This window comes from Callospermophilus lateralis, chromosome X (genome assembly GCF_048772815.1).
Source record: "Callospermophilus lateralis isolate mCalLat2 chromosome X, mCalLat2.hap1, whole genome shotgun sequence".
Classification (NCBI taxonomy): domain Eukaryota; kingdom Metazoa; phylum Chordata; class Mammalia; order Rodentia; family Sciuridae; genus Callospermophilus; species Callospermophilus lateralis.
In genome coordinates this window covers 32,970,295-32,987,242 of record NC_135325.1, presented here as the reverse complement: position 1 = coordinate 32,987,242, position 16,948 = coordinate 32,970,295, and the positions used below count along the sequence as shown (strand labels likewise).

Here is a 16,948-nt window from a genome sequence, read left to right as displayed (position 1 = left end):
GAGGTAAACACCTCATATGGAACTGGCTCCCCCTAGGGGTCCTTTCCCTCTCTCTGTCTAGGAGATGTCAAACACCAGGAATGCCCACAGCTGGCCTCCCAAGAGCTGCTCAACTGGGTAATATCCTGCCCCTAGTTGCCCTCCCAACCCAAGACGCCGGGTGCCACAGGAGAGACTCTTTGAATGCCCTAAATTAGCCGGGAGCAGGCAGTATAGGTCTTGCAGTGAATCGTGGGCCCAAACTGAACAACAGGGAAGAAGGGAAAGAAGTAGTGGCCAGGGGCCCTCAGAAGTACAGAGGCAAGCATGTGGAAGCCAGGGAGACCCAACTTGGGAGAGGAACCCTCAGAGAAGGGAGAAAAACAGACCCTCCAGGTGAGGTAAAGCCACCGAGCACAGTCTGAAGGCACGGGAGCAGAGTGCTGCCTGTACCTGGTGCTGCAGTCAGACACACAGGCCCTTCAGGAGTGCTGCCCCCAGGCCTGGCCCAGCCTGGCTCTGTCCTCACCTCTGCACTCTGCTCCTCAGATGAGTCGTCATAGTCGTGCTTGCCCTCCTGGCTGCCATACTCGCGGGGGTATGAGCGGTAGTCCATATCCCGGTAGTCATGGTCTCGACTGCGGTTCTCCCCACCATCATCCTGTGAGCGGTCAGTGGCTCCATAGCGCCCAGTCCTGTCACCACGACCACCTCTAGGGAAGAAGGATGGGGATTAGAGGGCCACCCTTTCTGAAAGGTTCAAGAGGCAAGGGTGATCCCCACAGTCCTTAATTCCCCTTCCTTAATTAAGGTCCCCAGTTCCACCCCCACAGACAGGGGTTCTGAAAACGTCATCCCAAAGCCAACCCACCTCTCAATTCCTCCCCCACGTCTCTGGTCCCCCACACTTCCGGTGTGGCCTCCTGACTGTTTTCCTCATCTCCACCCAGACCCCTCCCGGTTCAGTCTTGGCATCCCAAACAGGAGTGTTCTCTACAGCAAAACAAATCAATCCAAATAATGCTATTCCCTTTGGTGGCTTCCTCTAGACTCCAGATAAAATACTGAAATGCTCACTAAGGTCCCACCAGGCCTGCAGGATCCTGCGTGTGGAGGTCTCTGGCCAACCTCTCTCACTGTGTGCCTCATGCATGCCACCCTGCCTGATTCACAGTCACCTTGCTAACAGTGATAGTTCTTTCATCGAAATTATCCTACTGGGGTTGGGACTGTAGCTCAGTGGTAGAGTACTTACCTACCATGTTCAAGACCCCACTATGTTCAATCAGAATCACTAAAGAAAAAAAAGTTACTGTCTATAATCTGAACTACTTGGGAAGCTGAGACATGAAGATCACTTGAGCCCAGGAGTTTAGGGCCAGTCTAAGCAACATAATGAGATCCCACCTTAAAAAAAATGGAGCTGGGGATACAGTTAAGTGGTAGAGCCTGTGTTCAGTATACAGAAGGCTGTGGTTGGATGTCTAGCATCACAAACAAACAAACAAACAAAAAAACTTTAGCTGGGCAAGGTGGTACACACCTTTAATCCCAGCTGCTTGAGGGTGAGATCCTAAGCAACTCAGTAAGATGCTGTCTCATAATACAAATAAAAATGAAAAGGTCTAGGGATGTGTTTCAGTGGGTTTAATTCCTGATACAAAATAAAAACCTGACTAACTGGATGTGGTGGTGAATGCCTGTTATCCCAGCAACTTGGGAGGCCGACGAGGCAGGAGGATCACAAGTTCAAAACCAGCCTCAGTAACTTAGCAAAACTCTTTCTCAAAATAAACTAAAAAGGACTGGGGATGTGGCTCAGTGGTTAAGCACTCCCTGGGTTCAATCCCAGGTACCAAAACACACATATATGTATACATACTCACAAAACCTGACTAGACAGCAAATTCCAGGAAATGAGGGAACCATACCTAGAGGCTTATTCCCAAAAGTTTAGCATAGTACCTAACTCAGTAGGAACCAACAATTATTTTTCAGATAAAATCATGGCTAAAAAAAGCAACCAACATATTCACTTTAAAAAAGAAAATATGAGCAATCAACAAAAATCAGACCCTAGAGAAGAATGCAATAGAATTCCAAATCTGGTTAGAAATAATACTAGAATGTCCCATCATCGACACCATTCTTAACATTATTCTAAAGATACTATCTAAAGCAATTAAATAAGGGAAGGAAGAAAAGGGGTTAAAAGCTGAAAAGAAGGTAAAATTGGCATTATTTGTAGCTGCTATGAGGGTCAGCCTGCAAAGCCTAAGAAAATCAACTGAAAATTACAGGAGCCACAGGTGTAGCTCAGTGGTAGAGCATCTGCCAAGCATGCCCTAGTTCAGTCCCCAGCATCACAAAATATTAAATAAGGATGCTGGATATGAAATTAATAATAGAAATAAATACCTTGCTGTACTCAGATAACCATTGTTTAGAACATAGGAAAATACCAACTACAATTACATTAAAAAGGTTAAATACCTAAACATGTGCAAGACCTAGGACTATATTTCATACATACACCAAGATACATTTGAAATCAATCAGATATTTAAATAGAAGAAATGAAAACATGGAAAAAACAACAATTTCTTTCTTCTTCTTTTTTTGGAACTGGGAAATTAATTCAAAAATTAAAAAAGGAATGCTTTACTAATGAGCTATCTCCCCAGCCCCTTTTTAATTTTTGAGACAGAGTCTCACTAAGTTGCTGAGGACAGTCTCAAACCTATAAACTTCCCATATTAGCCTCCTAAACGGCTGGGATTACAAGCGCACGCTACCACACCTGACAATCATTTCTTTCTTTCTTTTTGTGGTGCTAAGGAGAGGCTGGCTTTGAATTAGAAATCCTCCTGCCTCAGCCTCCAAAGCCAAGGGGATTACAGGCATAAGCCACCACACCTGACAGTCCTTACCCTTTGTTCAACTGGGTTGGTTTTTTTTTTGTTGTTGTTGTTGTTGCTGTAAGCGTTCATTCTATATTCTAGGTATTGATTCCTTACCAACATATGCACAAATATGTTCTCCCATTGTGGGTTGTCTTTTCATTCTCTTGATGGTGTCCTTTCATGCACAAAAGTTTCTAATTATGATGAAGTCAAAGATTATTTTGAAACAATCTGATTTACAAAAAAGTTCAAAGATAATAGTATACCCTTTACCAGCTTTCCCTAATATTCAGAGAACCGTGGCCCACATCAAAACTTAAGAAATTAACCGAACTATACTTTATTAAGATCCTATCAGTTTTCTCACATATGTCCTTTTTCCTGTCCCAGAATCGAATCCAGGATACTGTATTTCATTCAGTCAACATGTCTCCTTAGTCCCCTCTGGTCTGTGAAAGTCTTTTATTGATATCCATTCATTTTTGTTTATTTAGCACTACTGGGGATTGAACCCAAGGGCACTTTACCACTGAGATATATATACTTCAGTCCTTTCTGAGACAGGGTCTTCCTAAATTGCTGAGACTACACGCATGTGACACCATGTTCAGCATTTTTTTTTTTGGTTTATTTTTTGTGTATGTGTGTGTGTGCGTGTTAATGACCATAAGAGTTTTGAAGAGCACTGGTCAAGTATTTTGTGGAATGTCCCTGAAGTTGGTTTTCTCTAATGTGTTCTCCTGATTAAAGTTGAGATTACAGGTTTAGTTTAGGTTTTGAGAAGCATACAATTAGAAAGATGCTCTTTTGATCAGATCATATCAGGGTGTACATATCAAACATGATTTATCTTTTGATGTTAACCTTCATCACCTGGTTAAGGCAGTGTCTGCCAGGTTTCTCCCTAGTAAAATTCTTATTTTCCCCTTTCTATTCTCTATTTTTTAGAATCATGTTACTAACACCAACTCACATTCAAGGGATTACACTCTGCCTCCTGGAGAGGGGGGAGTATATACATATAATATTTGGGATTTTTTTTTAATAAAGAAGATTAATGATAGAACTTTTTTAACCCAAAAGATTTGCAAAAGTCCAAATGTTTGACAATGAATTGTTGACAAAGCTGTATGTGAAATAAGCTCTCAATAATGTAGATGGTAGAGGTAAAAATGGAATAATTCCTAAGGAGGAAAATTTGGCAATAGTCAGCAAAACTAAAAAAATCTATAGGTCTCTGACATGTTTCTACTTCTTGGGAGTTTAAAGTACAGATATACTTGCACATACATAAAAACACTATTCATCACAGCACTGTTGAAATAGCAAAGAAGCCAGGCACAGTGGTATGCACCTGTAGTCCCAAGAACCTGGAAGGCTGAGGCAAGAGGAACCCAAGTTCAAAGCTGGCCTAAGTAACTCTGGGAGCTCCTGCCTCAAAATAAAATTTAAATGGGTTGGGCAGGTACTTCAGTATAGAGTGCTTGCATAGCATGCTCAGGCCCCTAGGTTCAATGCCTGGCACTGCAAAAACAACTCTAGAAAAAGCCAAAAATATAGCAGAGGACAAGGGAACAACTTTACAAAGTCAGGAAAATTCTGTTCAAAAAACAAACAGAAAGGAAACCAGTACAGCAGAGGAAGGGGACCAGAGGGAGGGAAGTCCTAGGCATTGAAAATGAGCAAACTGTTATATACATTTATGATTATGTCAAAATGAACCTCACTAGTATATATAACTGTAATGCAATAATAAAAACATTAAAGAGAGTAAAATGTCTAGAGGAGCTCTACCAAGTATTAGAACATATTATAAAAGTAGATCAATTAAAACATGAGCCGGGCACAGTAGCACATGCCTGTAATCCCAGTGGCTGAGAGGCTGAGGCAGGAGGATCACAAGTTCAAAACCAGCCTCAGCAATTTAGCAAGGCCCTAAGCTCTTCAGCAAGATCTTGTCTCTAAATAAAATATAAAAAAAAAGAGATGGGGATGTGGCTCAGTGGTTAAGTGCCCCTGGGTTCAATTTGGGGTACCAAAACAAGCAAACAAATGAACAAAAGACCACACACACAGATCAGCAAAATAGAGTTCACAGCATATAAAAATGCACACAGAAATTTAGTACAATCCAAAAGTTATGTCTGAAATTAACAAGGCAAAATGGATTAGTCAATAAATAGTGGTGATAACTATCTGGCCTAGGGAACAGAAAATTACAGTTAATGAGCCAAATCCAGTTACTTTAAGTTTTACTGGAATACAGCTATACTCCTTCATTTACATGTGGTCTATGAGTACTTTCAATAGAGATCATACTGTCTGCAAAGCTAAAAATATTCACTATCTCTACAGAAAAAAAAATGTGTTGACCACCAAAAAATAAAGTTGTATATTTACCTTACTTCTAGCCTCAAACTTGTGATCCTCCTGCCTCAGCCTCCCAAGTAGCTGGAATTACAAGCATGTACCACTGTGCCTCTACCTTACCTTTTTAAAAATACTTTTATTAGTTGTTGATGAACCTTTATTTATTTGTATGCAGTGCTGAGGATTGACCCCATTGCCTCACACATGCTAGGCAAATGCTCTACCACTAAGCCACATCCCAGCCCTCTACCTCATTTATTCCAAATGAATTCCAAATAGATCAAAAATTTAAATCCCCAAATAGAAAACATAAAAAGTACTAGGAAACCTAACAACAAAACTCATTACTTCAAGCATGGGAAAGGCCTTCCTCAGCAGAAATCATAAAAGAAAACAGATACAAATGGCTTTGTAAAAATCAAAAATACCTGAAGAGGGGACTGGGGTTGTGGCTCAGTGGTGGAGTGCTTACCTCGCACATGCAAGGTCCTGGGTTAAATCCTCAGCACCACATAAAAATAAATAAATAAAAGTAAGGGTATTGTGTCCAACTACCACTTAAAATAAATGAATGAATGAATAAATAAATATTTTTTAAAAAATCTTTAAAGAGTAAAAAATAACATACTTGAGATAAAGCAAGTATAGTGAAATGGTATAATCTACTGGATGAGTAGACAGGAATTTACTGTAAAAGTCTTTTAATTTGTCTATATGCTTGAAATTTCATATTAAAATACTGGAAAGGGCTGAGGATGCAGCTCAATGGTAGGGCACTTGCCCATCATTTGTGAAGCCCCGAGTTCAATTCCTAGTATGGAAAAAAAAATGCCTCCAGACATTTTTTCTTGTTTTCTATTTTTTTATAATTGTTTATTCACTTGTTCATTCAACAATTATTATAATACTTGCTATGAGTTGGGCACCATTTAGGTGCTATAGATACTGCTATGAACAAAATGAAGTCTGTCCTTATGAGCTTGGCTTGGGACCCCAATTGTTTCTTTACTATAAAAGTCTAAATGAGAAGTTACTGTCAAGCCAGTGTGGCACATGCCTATAATCCCAGCAATTTTTAGCTACGTGGGAGTCTGAGGCAGAAGGATCACAAGTTAAAGGTCAGCTTCAACAATTTAGTGAGATCCTGTCTCTAACTAAAAAAATAAAAGGAGCTTGGGATGTGGCTCGGTGGTAGAGAGTCCCTGAGTTTGATCCTCAGCACTGAAAAAGAGTCACCCATTAATAGCATGAGTTATTTTTAAGATTGTGGATATAATGGTCTTTCCATGTTTGTTTACTATAGGTATTCCTTGCTATTTGAACTCTTTATCAGAATATAAGAACTAAATTGATACAAATAAATTTTGATTTTTTCACTTATATACTTATTTATTATGGGGGCAATGCTGGAGATGAAACCCAGGGAAGCATTCTACCACTAAGCTAATGCCCCAGCCCCCTAAATTCTTGGATGAAATCCTGAACTCTGTGACACCCAGGATGACAAAAAATATTAGATAGTGGGAAATGCTTTTAATTGGCCACAGAGCAAAAAACCTTCCAAAGGCAGACTCATTTTATAACACAACTGGAGGAAGATAGACACACAATTCATGGGGACCTCCACAAAATGAGTATATTTCTAAAGAACACATAATACCAAAATTGACAGAAAAAAGAGACGGAATGAGGGCTGGGGATGTGGCTCAAGCGGTAGCGTGCTCGCTTGGCATGCGTGCGGCCCGGGTTCGATCCTCAGCACCACATACAAACAAATATGTTGTGTCTACCGAGAACTAAAAATAAATAAATAAATAAATAAAAGAGTCGGAATGATAATCAAATACCCAGGTCCTGGGCTGGGGGTGTTCAGTGGTGGAGCATTTGCCTTATAGCATTTGCCTAGCATGTATAAGGCCCTGGGTCTGATTTCCAGCACTGCAAAATTGAACAAACAAAAACCCAGGTCCAGATGGTGTGTGTGTGTGTGTGTGTGTGTGTGTGTGTGTGTGTGTGTGTAGTACTGAGGATGGAATTCAGGGGCACTCTACAAATGAGCCACATCCCCAGCCCCCTCTGCCTTCTAAATTTTGAGACGGGGTCTTGCTAAATTGTTTCCTCAGCCTTCCCAGTTGCCGGGATGAAAGGTATGTGCCACCAGTCCCAGATCTAGATGCTTTTATTTTATTATTATTTTTTTAATATTTATTTTTTAGTTTTTGGCGGACACAACATCTTTATTTGTATGTGGTGCTGAGGATCGAACCCAGCGCCGCACACATGCCAGGTGAGCGTGCTACCGCTTGAGTCACATCCCCAGCCCTCTAGAGTGAGTTCTAACCAGGCCTGGAGGTACACACCTGTAATCCCAGCAAATCAGGAGGATCCCAAGTTAAAGGCAGCCTCAGCAACTGTTTCAAAAACAAAAAAGCGCTAGGGATGTAGCTCAGTGTTAAAGTATCCTGTGTGTTTGTATCTTATCAACACCTACCATGTTTTAAAAGTAACATTTTTGTATAATTTCTCCAATAAAAAGAGAAAGAGCAAAGGCTATTCAATTCATGTCATGAGATTATCTTGATTCCAATCCCAGATAAATACAGAAAAGAAAATCATAGGATCACTGATAAATACGACTGCAAATACCCTAAATATTACAATTACAAATCAAATTTAGTAAATATACAGAGATCACTAAATAAATTTTCTGCCCAAATTTCCTAAGTATTCAAAAAACTCAAACTAAGAAACAGTTTACAAAAGAACTGATCTTAAAACATGCCAAGGTCATAAAAGACAAAGACCAAATAACTGTTGGAGAGATTAAATGAGCCTAAAAATACAAAGGAGTTTAAGGCAATATGTGATCTTGGATTGAATCCTGGATTGAGGAAAACCAGCTATAAAGGACATTATTGAGAAAACTGATGATATCTGAATATGGGCTTTATATAAGATGAAAGTATTATATTATTATTAAATTTCCTGATATTGATGCCAGGCATGGAGGCACATGCTGTTATCACATCTACTCAAGAGGCTGAGGCAGAAGGATTCCAGGTTTTGAGGCCAACCTCAGCAACTTCATGAGTCTCTGTCTCAAAATACATGATAAAAAAAAAATTAAAAGGCTGGGATATAGCTCAGTGGTAGAGCACGCTCCTGAGTTCAACACCTAGTACTGCAAAAAATAAAAATAAAAACAAACTCAACAAGAATTTTAACTGAGATGACACTAGTCAATGCCTTAATGTAGGTGAAAGATGAAAGTAAGAAGTAGTTGGATCCTGCTGAAGTATCCAGATGCCTCAGATCTTACAACAATTTCAGCATGAAAGCTTCCAGAATTCTCTAGATCTGTGGCACAGGCATCCTCCTTTTCATTATCACATCAACTGACTCAGGATCTAGTTGGTGCACAAACTAAGACAATACAGACAACTGGCATGGGAAGGGCCCACAGAAGATGTCATGTTCCCATTATCCCTTTATAAATTTCTATGGAAGTACTGGGGATTGACCCTAGGGCCGCATGAATGTTACCTTTTTTTATTTTTGTCTATTTAAATCCTTTGTTTTAGCCCCCCCCCCCCACGCCAGGGCTGAGGACCCATCCCAGGGCCTTGCCCGTGCTAGGCAAGCACTCTGCCACTGAGCTAAACCCCCAACCCTCCTCATGAATGTTAAACACGTGCTCTACCACTGAGCTTCATCCCCAGTCCTTTTTATTTTGAGACAGGGTCTCATGAAATTGCTTAGGGCCTTACTAAGTTGCTGAGATTGGCTTCAAACCTGTGATCCTCCTGCCTTAGCCTTCTGAGTCACTGGGATTACAGGCATGCACTACCATGCCCCATCCCCAACTAAGAGCAAAGAGGGAGTTATTCAGACATTCTGTAGAAGCATAATAACGAAAACAGTGAGGTTCTGGCACAAGAATAACCAAGTAGACCAATGGAACAAAGTAGATCACACGAGGAAACTTGAAATCAGATGAGGTACCACAAATCAATAGAGAAAGAATGGACATTTAGGAGGTGGTACTGGGCATTGCCCACTATATGAAAAAAATAAAACCAGAACTCACCTTATACTATATTAAAAAACAGATTCTAAAGACTTGAATGCAAAAGGTAAAACTACAGAGTATAAGAATCTTTGTGATCTGGGGCAGAAAAAAAAGAGAAGATTCTGAAAGCACAAATAAAAAGGCAAAAAAAGTATTGATTTTAGCACATCAAAATTAAGAACAGGTAACCATCCTTGGGGGAATCGTTAAGTAAAATGCAGCCAGCACACCCCATGGTGCCTTTGGCAGCAATTAGAGGCAAAGCACTAATATACACACGGCAATCCAGACACAGCTTAAAAATACAGTGCTGAGTAATACGAAGTTCAAGAAGCAGAACAGGACTGTAGCACTATGCAGTTTGTGTAAATTGAAAACACAGACACTTTAAACAACACTACCTATTTTAGAAGGATACACATCAAGCAAAATAGAGCAGCTGCCCACAGAGGTGGGAATTGGGAATACAAACAAAAAAATAAACACGGCAAGAGGAGGGCTTTTTCTACTGACTGGCCTATGATAGAAACCTGCTCTGAACTGCAAAGTGTGATTAACTCAAACCTCTGCACTTCAGATCCTTAAAAAGCCAAAAGAAAGCCAGTGGCTTTACTTGGTAATAAAGTCTGCAGCAATTATGTCATGTACTCAAACTCAGAAACAGCCATGGGGAGTCCTTTTGGTGAATACAGTCCAAAATCAAATGCCTTTGAAAAGACATATTTGAAGGTCAAGACTGAATCATACTAGTCAATGATACTATCTCAAATATGGGTTCACCTCTCAAAAAACAAAACACTATAATTCTTCACTTTAAAAGAGAAATCCTTTGTTTTTGCTTTTTGTTGTTGTTTTTTTGTTTGTTTGTTTGTTTTGTGGTACTGGGGACTGAACCCAGGGCTTGGCACCTGCTAAGCAAGTGCTCTGCCACCGAATTAATTCCCCAGCTCAGGAGAAGCCTTGTGTTTTGTTTTTTTGGTACTGGGGATTGAATTCAGGGGCATCTGACCACTGAGCCACATCCCCAGCCCTATTTTTTATTTTATTCAGAGACAGGATCTCACTGAGTTGCTTAGGGCCTTGCCATTGCTGAGGTATGAGCTCGCGATCCTCCTGTCTCAGCCTCTGCTCCTGTCTCAACTTCCCAAGCAGCTGGGATTACAGGCTGCACCCAGCAAGGAGAAACCTTCTGTAAGACGTTTCAGAAACTGTTTTCTCCCTGACATTTTACACATTCACTGACTCTGAAGAGAGGCTTTCTGGGAGAGTTAGATCTGCTTTCCTAGGTAAACTTGTCGTGGACGGATTTCCTGCCTTAGAATCACCTGGGGTGGCAAGGATACACTAGGATGGCAAGGAATGGCAAACTTTTACCCAGGAACTCTGTATTTACCCAGTGTCCCAAATGTTTCTTGTTTGTATCAGAGTTGAAAAATAAAATTGTATATAAGTATCCTTTCTAAGACAAGCACCCTGCTAACTGCAACCCACCCATTCCTAGAGTCTTTCCACTCTAATCTGGCTTGCCTCAATGTTCCAGGCAAATAAATCCCTGACTCTAAAACCCAGACCTGACCTCTCCCTTTCCTCCTCCCCCTCATCCTCCTGTAATGGCTGCCTTCACTTTGGAGAATGGCACCACATACCTATCTGGGTCCCCCAAGTTGGAAACCTGGGCCTCAGCCTTCATTCCTCCCTTTCTCTTGATCTCTTCCCACCCTCACATCCAACCATGGTACTGATCAAGCTGTTTTGTAATCACCTGTAAAGTGTGTGGTCTCCCTCATGAGACCCTAAGTACAGAGGTCTCAAAAGGGAGACCTACAATCTTAAGTCTCATTCGTCACTGCACTCCCAGAGCCTACCACAGGTCCTGGCATACAACAGGTGCCAAATAAATGTGTGTTTCCTCTGCCCAGAAGTCCTTTCCTAGCATCCTCCTGGATCAGTTCTCACAAGGGAACAAACCTAGGCTGCTTGGGAGGGGCGGGAGTAAACTCACCGTCTTTCATACTCCATGTCTTGATAGGGCCTGCGGGGGCTGCTGGGGCCCCTCCTCAGCCGCTGGCTCCGTTTCACTTCCCAGCCACCCCCGCTGCTGCCACCATGATCTGCCAGCCTGGGTGATGCCTCTTGCAGGGACTCTGGGGAGAAGGGAAGGAAGAAAGGGATCAAGGCAGTTGGGGGCAGAGAGGGTCTCCTTGAGAGACCCTCATTGTCAAGGCTCTCTGCTGTCCCTCAGCCCAGGGACATTGTTTTTAACCTCCTACTATTCCTGTGCATCAGAGCAGGAAAGTGGCTCCCCTGCTTCTTCCTTTTCTCCACAAACATGAGGCTTGAGCCCACTGCCAGAGAAAACAGCAAAGCCTTCATCAGGGAGCATTCTGCAGGAGAGACCTGTTGGGTCTCTCAGTGAATCAGGGCTTTCTGACTGGTAGGCAAATTCAAGCCGGGGGGCTACTTGCCTCAGGGGAACTCCCAGTGCAGAAAGATTTGCCTGAGATTAGGCACCTCAGAGATGAGACTTCGCAAGGATGGAAATCTCAGGCCCCCACCAGGCACCTTCCAACTGCCCAAGGTACCATTTCATCCTTCAACAAAATGCTGGCGGCACCCAACAAGTCAGCCGAGACCATGAAAGGCTTTTGGGGGAGTATGAGAAGAGACAGCTACCACCTCCCTGGGCTCCTGGCCAAACACAACCCTGGCCCTCACACAGCAACTAACTCGTTCTGATGTACAGCTGGGTCTCAAGGTGGCTCTCTCCCCAGGGCTCTGAGGCCAAGTTCTCCAAGGCAAAAGAGGCCCTTTCTGAGCTGTTCCAAAACATTGTGCTTTTCTGCTAGGATGGAGATGCAGAAGAACTGCATCCAACTTTCAGGGCTTCCATGAGAACTAAGGGAGTCTAGAGAGCCATGTGACCCTTCTAGGGGTCAGAATGTATCACAGAATCATGCCCCACCCTCTAAACAGGAATCAGGTGAAGTCAGGCGGTTACAGCACCTGCCCAACACTAGGTTGCCACCACACCTTTCCTCCTTGTACACACATACTAATTTTCTCTTCCTCATCAAGCCAGGGGGAACCAGAGTTACCTGCTTCCAGATGGGAAAAAGTGAGAATCCGAAGCAGGCCCCGGTGGCTGAGAAAACCCTCAACAGACTCTGGCAAAAAAGGCCAGACTTTGGCATCCACACAGATAGGATCCAAAGTTACAGACACGAGCCTCAAATAACTACGAACCAAAATCACGTTAAGAGCCTAATCAACATACTGAGCCCCTTTTCAACTGATGAGCGTCTGTGTCACAGAAACGCACCAAGAAAAGGGGCGCAAGTCACACATTCCCTGACAGTCGCTCTGCACTTCAAGTGGGTATGGGCAAGTAACAAGACAACCCCTGCAAGAATAACCACCAGAGTCACAGATATACATCCCAAAGATAAAGACCAGAGTCATAGTCTCTCTCAGCACCCGCACCCTCCCCCTCCCCGACGAATAAGGACCACAGCCACGGACATTTCTCCGTGGACAGATAAGTAGCAAAGTAACACAGGTCAGTCAGCATACCCCCCTTATGGATAAAAACCAAAGTCGCAGACATGTGCCTTCCCATGGATAAAGTTCGGGGCGGCAAACGCACTAAGCCACTGAAGCCCACTCCCATCCGTCCCTCCCTTCCCCCAACCCGCGTGCACCCGTCCCGTGTCCCAATCGCGCACGCGCTTTTGCTCCAACATGGAAAAAAAAAAAAGACACCCCCCTCCTCGGTTCAGGCCAGACAGACATCCCTTGGCTCCACGCGAACCCCCAACCGCAGTCCGCCCTCGCGCCTCTTCTAAGCAACCCCCCACACGCTCCGGACCCCTTACCTCCGCCCCCACGACCAGCGTCGACGCTCACCTTCTCGGCCCGGGCTGTCAAAGGAGGGCTCCCAGGCATCACCTCGGCCCGCCGCCACCTCCTCCAACTGTCCCAGCTCAGCCAAGGCCGGAGCGCTCAACAATCAAGTCGAAGGCTGGAGGCAGAAGGGAGGAGGGGGGAGGGGAGAAGCGCCAAGCGCGCTGCCCTCCCAAAGAAACTCACTGCCGCCTACTCCCAGCCGGCCGCAATCACCAGCACAAAATGGCGACGAGGAGAAGGGAGCCGGCGCTCCGACCACCATCCACCTACTAAGGGAGCGCGCTCTGGCCGGCTTCGTCTATTGGTCGCCGCCCGCCGTCGGCCGGCCCTGGCCGCTTCTGATTGGCAAGCGTATGCCACCTCCCCACTCCCCGTGAAAACGCCCCGCAAGTCCAGAAAAAGAGTAGCTATTGGCCAATCCCGCAAGGCCCGCTTTTTAGAAGCTTGGCTTCCTTTGAAGTTGAAAGCGAAGCGGAAGCTCCACCTTTTTCCCCACGGGGCCTGCCAGATGTCACCGCTTTCTTCCTATCAAGATGAAATTTCTCAGCCTGACCAAGAGGATAAGAGCATGGTTGGTCCCATGAGGCCATGACAAGGGAGGGAAAGGAGGACTCCTCGACGCCCCGCCTCATATGAACACAAACTTGAACCCGGGATCTATTTAGTGAGGTGGGGGCGGAGCGACAATGATCGCGGTTGAGTCAACTGCAGCTGCGCACAGTTCCATTTCCGTCTCCGCCCCTGAGACCCTGTAGCACAACCTGTCATGGCGACCGAGCTGTTAGGTTTGTGCGCTCGCCGCCTTTTGGCGGCAGCAGCGATACGAGGGCTCCCCGCTGCCCGCGTTCGCTGGGAATCCAGCTCCTCAAGGGCTGTGGTCGCTCCGTCTGCTGTGGCGGGAAAGCGGCCGCCGGAACCGACCATGCGGTGGCAGGAGGACCCAGAACCCGAGGACGAGAACCTCTATGAGAAGGTGAGAGGGAGGGGGAACGGGACGCCGGAGGGGTCAATCAGGGACCTGAGGACCGGGAATTGTAGAGGACGTTCTTAGGTGCTGAGACTTGCTCAGCCGGCAAAATCTTTGAAGACTTGGGAATTTTGGCTAGTTTGTTTTCGTCCTTTGTGCCCTGATATCTTCGGTTCAGGGCCAGAGGCTGGATTAACCTTATTTTGGAAACAGAAATTAAACCTGAAGTGCGGAGCGCTCAGGCACGTTTGAAAAAAATAGAATCACGTTAATACTAAACCGTGACAGGGCACTTGCCTGGTGTCCCTCCCTGTTTTAAACATTTTATATACATTAACTCATTTAGTCTGCAAAACAACCCGATTTTAAGGTAGGGACTCTCTTCTACAGATGAAGAAACTGAAGCACAGAGATGCGAAATTTCTTGCCCAAGCTCACATAACTGAATACATGTGGAACCGGTATTTGAACTTAGAGCTACCAGGTCTCCTGTGCCGTGTCAATAGCAGAGGCTCTGGACTCAGACAGCCCAAGTTGGAATCCAAGCACTAACAGTTATCTGTGTGACCTTGGGCAAGTAGCTTAAACCCTGGTGCCTCAATTTCTTTATAGAATAGGAAAAGTAATAGGACATCTTAATAAAAAACCCAATCTGTTCTCATGTAATTAAATGAATCAAAAATGGCCAAAACAGCAACTGGCACTTTGAAAGTACTCAACCTTAAAAGGTGTTCATTACTGCCACTTTCTACCTCTAAGATGTTGTGAGGTTTGCATATTTGAAAAGACTGGCACATACTAAGTATTTCATCAACACTTATCTCTGGTTGAGGCTATTGAATATATAGGATGCTGTAGGGTAAGTACATGGAGAGTAACTAGGGTGCAGGGTGCTATTTTATTAGGTTGAACCATAAGAACTTGTCAGTATTCAACCATATTTTTTAACCTATAAAAATAGCAGTTTTCTGTGGTTCCTGTTATCTATTAACAAGGTGACTAGGGGATACCTCCTATAGGAATTGGTGGAGCCAACTCTTCATTTGGCAATAAAATCAAAACCTTGAATGATGAGATGGATCCAGCCATGATTAAATCTGGGAGAAAGACTTTCTAGGCAGAGGAAACAACAGCAAGTGCAAAATCTGTGTAATGGGAAGGAACTTAACATATCCTAAAGATAGAGAAGTTAGTGAGGGAGGAGATGGATCTGAGGGAAGATTAGAGATCAGGTTATACAGGGCCAGCATGCAGCTTTATGGCGCAAGGGAAGCCCTCACTCACCTCTCCTTTTTCACAGAACCCAGACTCTCATGGTTACGACAAGGACCCTGTTGTGGACCTCTGGAACATGCGGGTTATCTTCTTCTTTGGTGTCTCAATTGTACTGGTCTTAGGCACCACCTTTGTGGCTTATCTGCCTGACTACAGGTACAAGGGGTATCTGAGAGAGTGGGCTGGGTAGGAGGCAGAGGAAGGGTTAGAAGTTGCAGGGCTCTCTGCTGGAAATCCTGTCCCTGCACCATTGGGAAATGGAGTGCTGAGGTGGGTTGGGGTACTGTTGTCTAGTGAATTTTCCTCATATCCCCCCACTGCTTCTGCTTCCAGGATGCGGGAGTGGGCCCGCCGAGAAGCTGAGAGGCTTGTGAAATACCGAGAGGCCAATGGCCTCCCCGTCATGGAATCCAACTGCTTTGACCCCAGCAAAATCCAGCTGCCTGATGATGACTGACCAGTTGCTGAGTGGGGCTCAAGATGCACCACCTTCCCTACCTGCTACCTGCCATTCTACCCACTCCTCAGAAGGTGTAATTAAAGGGACTGAAAAATCTTACTGGCTACCATTGCTTTTGTTGTGAATGGGGTTTGAAGATGGGGGTGTCACAAGCTTTAAAAGGGCCACTGCAGCCTTTCCTGGGTGTTCTGGTTATCTATTACTGTGTAACAAACATCCTAAAGCTTAGTGGCTGAAAACTATAATATAGTATTATCTTTTTTATGATTTGTGGGTTGCATGGGATTAACTAGGTGGCCCTTCTTGGGATCTCAATTAGATGGTGGCTGGGGCTAGAGTCATCTGAAACTCAATTGAGCTAGACATCCAAGATGGTTTCTTCACCTGCATGTCTGGCATTTCAGTCTTCTTTCACATGACTTCTCCAACAGACTACCCTAGAGTTCTTATGGGGTTGTTAAGGGCTTCTCTGGGTGGCAGTGTAGCATATAGGAAGATATTGATGGCAGCCACCTTTAGAAATAAGCTAGCACATTGGGGCCTACATTTGAAGATGGAATGGGATGACTAAAGATTGAGGGTGATGCATGAGAGAACAGCTTTTCAATTGCTGAGGGTGAGTATTTGTCTACTTCCCTTCTCTGCTGCTCTCTGGCTTTGGAGATATCTTCCTCTGTCTTATATCTTGATCACTCTAGGTAGCTCTCTATTCCATTCTGTTCCAAATCTGGGTTGTCGCTTACTCAAGACACATCAGGGTTGAGGGTGTAGTTCATTCGAACAGCACTTGCCTAGCATATTTGAGGTCCTGGGTTCCATCTCTAGCAACACCAAAAACAAACCCACATCTCTGCATGTGTATGTGTTTCTCTCCTGGCCCCAATTCTCTTTCTCAAATAAGAAATCTTCCTCCCTTCATTTTCTCTCTGAGAATAGACTATCTCCCTTCCCTTGTCTGCTGGCATTAACACCCTACCTCCACCCCGATCCCTGCTCATCTGGCCTGCTGGACCCACCACCAA

At 44.2% G+C, this 16,948-nt stretch overlaps 3 protein-coding genes across 8 annotated transcripts in view; 1 reads left to right on the top strand and 2 right to left on the bottom strand.

The window, feature by feature from the left end:
* The window catches only part of Rbm10 (RNA binding motif protein 10), a 28,384-nt gene extending 14,899 nt beyond the window's left edge, over positions 1–13,485 (bottom strand). For 5 of the 6 annotated variants that reach the window (XM_077107565.1, XM_077107567.1, XM_077107566.1 and 2 more), the window contains exons 1-3: positions 13,194–13,485; positions 11,324–11,465; positions 509–692 (exon numbers count right to left, since the gene is read on the bottom strand). In XM_077107565.1, coding sequence (XP_076963680.1) covers positions 509–692; positions 11,324–11,465; positions 13,194–13,263 — 396 coding nt within the window. In that variant the 5' untranslated portion in view covers positions 13,264–13,485. The remainder of the gene's footprint in view (positions 1–508; positions 693–11,323; positions 11,466–13,193) is intronic. The other variant, XM_077107568.1, reaches the window with a different exon arrangement.
* Positions 1–16,948, bottom strand: part of LOC143639426 (uncharacterized) — an 831,269-nt gene that overhangs the window by 223,360 nt on the left and 590,961 nt on the right.
* On the top strand, positions 13,934–16,022 carry Ndufb11 (NADH:ubiquinone oxidoreductase subunit B11). The gene is made up of 3 exons (XM_077107589.1): positions 13,934–14,197; positions 15,492–15,622; positions 15,800–16,022. Exons 1-3 carry the CDS (start codon positions 13,991–13,993, stop codon positions 15,921–15,923), a joined length of 462 nt encoding a protein of 153 aa, XP_076963704.1. The 5' UTR covers positions 13,934–13,990; the 3' UTR covers positions 15,924–16,022.

What these genes read in the sequence shown, in the direction of transcription:
- Ndufb11 (XM_077107589.1), top strand. Translation starts at nt 13,991, where the DNA reads ATGGCGACCGAGCTGTTAGGTTTGTGCGCTCGCCGCCTTTTGGCGGCA. An exon ending in ACGAGAACCTCTATGAGAAG is followed by an intron (nt 14,198 to 15,491) that starts GTGAGAGGGAGG and finishes CCTTTTTCACAG; the next exon opens with AACCCAGACTCTCATGGTTA. An exon ending in GCTTATCTGCCTGACTACAG is followed by an intron (nt 15,623 to 15,799) that starts GTACAAGGGGTA and finishes TTCTGCTTCCAG; the next exon opens with GATGCGGGAGTGGGCCCGCC.